A 7749-nucleotide genomic window follows, 5' to 3' on the forward strand; every position below is an offset into this window, starting at 1 on the left:
CGATTTTCATTCTTACAACATTATTTGGGTCAGGACCTCAAGAGGTACTGTTCCGTATAATTTTGTTTCAGAATAAGGCAGGTTCATTTGAAGCATTTCTCGAAAGAGAACTCCTAAAAAGGTCTTTTAAAAAAATGGTATTAAAACATATGTTCAAATGAAAATGCTGTTTTTATTAGGGCATTTAAAGGCAAGATGGCTGTGGTTTGCCTGGATTTTTCATCACTTAAGGGTTGTTTTGACATAGTACAGCACAGCCCCAGGAACGTGCAAGGTTGGGAATTACCGTGTGTCAGAGCTAGATATTAAGCCTGGGTCACTGGATTATTGCTTCTTGGAGGTGACATGAGCCCTGTCAAAGTGTGAGTGATTTGTTGCTTCAATGCCTTTCTAATATTAAATTTTGAGAAGTGGGTTCAAGTTTGTGCTGCAGGGGACACCTACACTTATTTATCATGTAAAGGGGAATGTGTTAGGCCACCATGTGGTTGCATAGGCGGAGGTGGGGGGGGGGGGCATTTTCAAAAAAAATCACCAAAATCTATACGGACCACGCTGGGTAGATATGAAGATAGGAGTGATCTTAATAAATGATAAGATGATTTAATAAGCCTAATTAGTCCCAGGAATCCCCACAGACAAAGAATAAGCAACTGCAGAGCATTTCCATAGCCCCCTCCCTCCTCTTATGTCACAGGAACACCAATGTGACTCCTCCATCCTCCACCTCCCACTTTCCAGTGCCAGATCTGTAAGCGCATAGCCAAGCATGCTGGGAGACACAGAACAACTGTAGGGAAGTAGTAGCCGGATGTCTTGGATTTTCTTTCCATTCTGTTCAGTTCTATTCTCCTGACACCACCTCATTACTAGACGTAGGCACTAGACGTGACAATCAACTACATTTAAACTGAGCAGAAGAGAGACTGAAGGCACAGCCTCCAGGAGAAATGTCTCAAAGGCAGCATCAGTCACCTAATCAGACTTTAATTTCAATCACAAATGACACAGAATCATCAAGCTCTATTGTTTCCAATGATAGCACAAATAAAGCACAGACCGGAGACAACTCCCCAGGAATAGAAGCGCTGTGTGCCATCTACATCACTTATGCTGTGATCATTTCGGTGGGCATCCTTGGAAATGCTATTCTCATCAAAGTCTTTTTCAAGACCAAATCAATGCAAACAGTTCCAAATATTTTCATCACCAGCCTGGCTTTTGGAGATCTGTTACTTCTGCTGACATGTGTGCCGGTGGATGCAACCCACTACCTTGCAGAAGGATGGCTGTTCGGAAAGATCGGTTGTAAGGTGCTCTCGTTCATCCGGCTCACTTCTGTCGGTGTGTCAGTGTTCACGCTAACAATTCTCAGTGCTGACAGGTGAGTCTCTTTCCTCTATTCTGTTTGCCTGGATGGGAAATTAGGTAAAAAGAAAGGCAAGCTTGTACTTAACATTTACTCGCTGCCGTTCTGCTTTTCTCACTCTAAGATTGGAAAATCCAGAGACATTTTAAGTAAAAGTTGCTTTAAACATGTTAAAATGCCCATGTTGGCATCTGTGGAGTGCCTGGAAATATATGTTGGGGGGGGTATTTTCTTTAAAGTGTAATTGTTCACTTGAAAGAATGCCAGACGGTGTTTTTATTTTCCTCCGGCTTATTGAGTAAGGCAAATTGTTGCAGGTGTAAAAGAAAAATAAACATGCTTTATACATTAGTGCAGCCTAGTGGTATAATACAGTCACCATGAAAACATTTGGTATAAGTATGAAAATTACCATGTATGAATTAGTATACTGGGAGGATGGTAATGAGGTAATATACATTTAATTTATTTGAATTCATCAAAATTGCTAATGGCAGGAAAACAGTAAGGTTTTCAGCTCCCTAATAACTCAATGTCCTGTCATCACTTAATTCTATTTATTTTCTCTATAATCATTCAATGGCATTATCATTCCCAGAGAAATAAATTAATCCTAATTGACTTTTAGAGCTCTATGACTAGAGCATGTGAAACCTCTCACTGTCAGAGTATTGGGATTATTGTGATGTTTTTAGTTTAAGTACTGGGTTTTTGTGCCTAATGTAGACCAAGAACTCTGAAACCATGAAAAAAAAAAGTCTCCGATGTTAAAAGTGATGTTTTTAAAAGCCTACAAGATAACTGCCAATAAGCAATGCTTGTCAGTACCAGAAGGAGTATGACAGAAGAAAAAGCTTTCTCTGTGTCTCTTTTGCTTGTTTTTGACTGGTCCTACATTCTACTTGAGAGAAAATGAAGACTCCCATAAAAGCTATAGATTTTACAGCAGATCAGTCCTAATGAGGCTTCCTTTCACGCACTCTGGCTTCTGATTTCACCCTTGCATTGCCCTAAATCTCCCCATTGATCCATCAGCTTGGGCAATGAAGTAGCCTTTATGAATGGGGAAGAAATTAACCCTTTCCTCTTTACTGTTGTCAATCCGTGGAATCCTTTTCTAGAAAGGCTGAAGGCTGTTTACTCATGAGGAAAGAATTAATTTAATTAACACGAGTCACTTAAACAAAAAGGACATTATTTAGAACAGTTAAAGTAATACCAAAGTGGTGAATTGTTCTCCATAACACAGTAAATCATGCCAAAATATTTGCTCTAAATTGAAGGTCTGTACATAAAACTTATAACATTGCAAATTTGGAATATCTCATAGGAATGAATAAGGACAAGATGATTAGCATAAATAAAAATCCTGAATATATTCTGTGTCTTTGAAATCATAACAGTCTAGTTGATTAATGTGAGCTTGGCTGTATGTGCTGGTGAGGGGGTAGAACTGGGTGACTGCTAAGGTCATATCTCTCCTACAATTCTGAAATGCTTATACTAACTTTGACTTTTTCTTCTGATTATGTGTTTTAGATACAGAGCAGTTGTGAAGCCACTTGAGCGGCAGCCCTCCAATGCCATCCTGAAGACTTGTATGAAAGCTGGCTGCATCTGGGTCATGTCTATGATATTTGCTCTGCCAGAGGCTATATTTTCAAATGTATACACTTTTCGAGATCCTAAAAAAAATGTTACATTTGAATCATGTACCTCTTATCCTGTCTCTGAGAAGATCCTGCAAGAAGTCCATTCTCTGTTGTGTTTCTTAGTGTTCTACATTATCCCCCTCTCCATTATCTCTGTCTATTACTTTTTGATTGCTAAGACTCTTTACAGAAGCACCCTGAACATACCTACTGAGGAGCAAAGCCATGCCCGAAAGCAGGTATGTATTATTAATTGGTACTTATGCAAACATAGTTTAAATTCAGAAGGGAAAACCTCTACTTTTGCATTGTGCCCCAATGTACTTATGTGTGCATAAATCCAATAGCAGGATACTATCGTTTTTATGAGCACCAGCCTCTGATTTTAAGTCCAAGTCTATCATACATTAACTGAACAACCTTAAAAAAGTTTCTCAACCTCTCTGAGCCTCAATTTCCTTATCTCAAAAATGATGACAATACAGATATAATGCTTAGCATTGTTCCTCATGCTACTCTGTATTCAATCAGTCAGGAGGCAAGTATTATTATCAAGAGGATACAGGTAAAGTTTGAGAGCTGTCGAAATTATTTTACCCTATGGAAAAGTAAGGCATTTTACTTCAGGTGAGACTGTATAATCTTTTGTTTTAGACAGGCTAACAGAGTAATGGAAATGCACATGATACAACGGGCAATGCAAACCACTGGGGGGTGTGGGGGGCAGGATGAAGTGCCCGTGGCAAGAGAAGACAGTGATTCACAGACACTTCGTTGAGACCAATTGCAGGAGTCAGGTGTGCTCTTCTCTCATAAATCCAGACAGAATGAAAGTATGTTACCATACATTTTGTTTTCATTTGATTAGGGGAAGGGGATTTATATCTGGTGAAGGGGTTGAGTCTATTTAGATGGTGTGTGAGAGAGAGATGGGGGGGGGCTTTCTTTTTGGGAGGGACTCCTTTTAGTAAGTCTCGCAGAACTCACAGGGAACTGAGGCTACATACTTAGTATCCATGTGAACCAATTATCTTTGTACTATGACCACAGGTTGTACTAACATTTAGCTGGATGCATCTCTCATATTGATGAATTGGGAGTATTCTCACATTTAGTTTCTATACCTCTGACTATATGGTTAGATGGCTTAGGGAAATTCACGGAAGAGGGGGCAGAAAGATTGTTAGAGCCACATGCTGGGACATTATGCACAGAGACATTGCCTCTTACCCATAACTGATGGTTAACCCCACAATGCACAACCCACATTCCCCAATGTGAGGGTCCCTGAGGAGGTGAGAGGACACAGAGGAAGCTAATGATGGTACCAACGTGTCTGTATACACACTGTGCACATAACTAACAAAAATAGATAAAAAACAACAGTAGTACCAAATTAATAAAATTTGTGGGCCCAAGGACACTGTTCTTAGCCTCTGCTGATGCAGTGAAGCAGTTTGCATAGTGTCACTCTGTTTTCAATCAAATTAGACTGTGGAAATGTCACTGCATTCCTTGATTGGAGCTATCAGAGAGTATCTCAAAATCAGAGGATGGCGGAAGGACTCAGGATAGAAATTAATGAAACCAGGATCACGGGTTACCATGCCAATTAACTTGCTGTTTTGTGTAACCACAGGCTGACGTCCTGAGCATCCCAGCCAGTTAGCTCACAGGCATGTGTTCCAAAGATCAGTTTGTTAATGTAAATTTCTATGTAAATCTAAAGGATAGATTTTATCTTCATCAGTTAACTACTTTTGTGCCATTTTTCTTTCCCTATAGATTGATTCCAGGAAGAGAATTGCCAAAACGGTATTGGTGCTGGTGGCTCTGTTTGCTCTCTGCTGGTTACCGAATCACCTCCTTTATCTCTACCACTCATTCAGTTATCAAACCTATGTAGAGCCCTCTGCCATTCATTTAATTGTCACCATTTTCTCTCGGGTGCTAGCTTTCAGTAATTCTTGTGTAAACCCATTTGCTCTCTACTGGCTGAGCAAAAACTTCCAGGAGCATTTTAAAGCTCAGCTATTCTGCTGCAAAGCTGACCTGTCTGAGCCTTCTCTTGCTGATACCCCTCTTAACAACCTGGCTGTGATGGGGAGGGTCCCAGGTGCTAGGAGCACACATGAGTCTGAAATCAGAGTGACTCTGCTTACTAGGTGTAAAGCGAAGAAGGAAGAGGACAGGGTCTAGTCCTTCTATTCAAAATGGTGTTTAGCCTCCCATCATGTGTACCAGGCTCTAATTTGTCTAAGCGTACAGTGTCTGGATTTTTGTGTTTGTGAAATTTGTTGAAATCGTTAAAGTGAAGGATCCTTTTAAGTAAAGGACCATGATTTTATTCAAGGTGCAAACAGTAATGTCACTAAGTACAGAAAGAGTTTTATGCCAGGCATATGCCAGTGAAATGTAAGGGAGGCTGTATAGGAAAGAAGGTGAAATAAACAAAGATGAAAGTTAAAATTCAGTTTGTCCCTATCACATCTCTGATGCTTCTCATTTCTTACATACTCACGTGGTGGTTCAAAAGTCGTGTTTGTGTTTATTCTGTGGTATAAATCTGGGGATTCTACTTTGTAAAGGAAAGTGGAGATCAAAAAGAGATTAAACATCTCTTATGGTGTTTTCATTTAAAAAAAATACACCACAAAGTGACTCTCCCTTTTCCATTAATCTCCATTCCATTATAGCAAATTTTACAATTGAAATGAAAGTGCTCAGAAGTCAGCAGTTATAAAACACTGAATCTGATCAGGGTGCTTGCCTTAGTGGGTCAGGAGACTGCATGTAGTTCTACTTACCACTGCCATTGACCAGTAACTGGGCAAAGCTATCCTTCACAAATATTGTGGACAACTGGCCTTTATTCAAATGGCAGAATAAATGGCCATGTAAGTGATGTCATTTAGGGTCCTTGAGAAAGATTCATGTTCAAAAGTCTCCAACCTACCAGTGTCTGAAATTCTCCCTCTAAGGAAATTTGTCTCTTTTGGGTGAGCAGTGCCCTCTTTCTAAAAACCTGCAGAAGTGCCACAGGAATCCCTAACACCTGCATAAGACCATTTCTCCTGCTTGACTTTACTACTTGATGGGTGCCTAAGTATTAATCTCTGTTTGTGGAAATCAGTCAGAAGTCACTGATTTCCTCTCTTCTGCTCCTACTTGCTAGCACAAAAAAGCTTGTTAGTAACTGTCATTTAAAAACGTGTTGTCAATAGATTTATCAAATTTAGATTTGTGGTTTCAGAAAATGTATTCTTGAAGCAAATTAAAGCTTATCTTTGGCACTCTAGCTAAATTTGTATTTTTAAAAGACTTCCTTTCTGAGAGTGCTTTTGGTAATTTTGAGCTTCATTGAATGGCTTGTGTAGTTGTGAACTTTTGCTAATTGTGTGGCTCAAAAAGCTTTAAATTTCTGTAAAATTGGTTTATTTAAGTTGGGGTGCTGATACTGTGTTAATATTTTACAGTGGGCATTGTACAAAGAAGTGGGGGAAAGCAAATAAATATGAAATAAAGTTTGAATGAGTTTGTGTAACTTTATATTCCAAAACACTATTTCTTTTGGGGGGGGGGCGGTTCAAGGTAGGGTCCCCTATAGCCCAGGCTGACCTGAAATTCACTATGCAGTCTCAGGCTGGCCTCGAACTCACAGTGGTCCTCCTACCTATGCCTCCCAAGTGCTGGGATTAAATGTGTGTGCCACTACTCCCAGCCTCTAAAACAGTATTTCTGACTGAATATAATTAAGAACACATCTTAATTCTAAGAAGAACCCCTCTTAATTCTAAGTCTTGTTTTTTTCCTTGTGTGTGCATGTATGTTCGTAGTATGTGTGGTATATGCATGTGTGTGTAGATGTGCATGGCCCATGTGCATGTGTGTGGAGGTCACAGGAAGTCAGGTATCCCTCCTCCATCACTTACCCAGTTATTTCTTTGTGACCTAGTCTCTGACTGATTCCAGAACGTGACTTTCTCACAAGCCCCAGTGAGTTTCTGATCTCTGCTTCCTACAGAACTAGGGTTACAGAAGTTCATGGCCCTGCTCAGCTGTGTATGTGGGTGGTAGAGAATTGAACTCAGGTGGTCTCAGGCCTCCTCAGACCCTCACACTTGCGTGAAAAGTGCTCTTACACACTAAGCTATCTAGTTATCACCAAGATTTGTTATTTTTAAGTCACAAAACTCTAGATTTTTTTTTCCTTTATTAGAGTAAAAACTGCATATTTACTCTCGTGAACATAGCATTTGAGAAGTAACCTGAAAGTACCAGTCTACAAAAGCTGAGAGATCTCTTTTTGTAGTTCATAAAACTATGCCTCTGAGTTAAAATTATATATATCTGAATACATATACATATATATTCCTCAATTGTCTAAAGCATCAGCCTCTTCCCATTTCATACATAATGAATTGGGATCGAAATTCATGGCATTGTTTTTTGGAGTGTAGTCTCTCCTAATAGATTACACTTGAGGCTAATCTTATAGGGATGAACACAATATCCAATTTCTTTTACATTGCTGATTGTGGGATCATAAATGTTTCTATGAGGGATTTCATTTCTCCAGAATCCTAGATGGGGGAGAGTTGGACATAAGCACAACAAATTGTGTATACATCTCAACTTTGCTCAGAGTCTTCCCATGTCCAAGATTTAGACTGTGAGCCACTACAATACATCAGGAAGCATGAAAACACAGAAAAGTTAGGCTTAGCT

The 7749-nt window shown here is 39.6% G+C and overlaps 1 protein-coding gene across 1 annotated transcript; it reads left to right on the forward strand.

Annotated features, from left to right (window-relative positions):
* Positions 1–752: 752 nt before the first annotated feature.
* Brs3 (bombesin receptor subtype 3) lies at positions 753–6552 on the forward strand. The gene is made up of 3 exons (XM_004653999.2): positions 753–1384; positions 2909–3260; positions 4807–6552. The coding sequence occupies exons 1-3, from the start codon at positions 951–953 to the stop codon at positions 5218–5220; spliced, it is 1200 nt and encodes a 399-aa protein (XP_004654056.2). The 5' UTR covers positions 753–950; the 3' UTR covers positions 5221–6552.
* Positions 6553–7749: the final 1197 nt, after the last annotated feature.

Source organism: Jaculus jaculus, chromosome X, assembly GCF_020740685.1.
Source record: "Jaculus jaculus isolate mJacJac1 chromosome X, mJacJac1.mat.Y.cur, whole genome shotgun sequence".
Lineage (NCBI taxonomy): Eukaryota > Metazoa > Chordata > Mammalia > Rodentia > Dipodidae > Jaculus > Jaculus jaculus.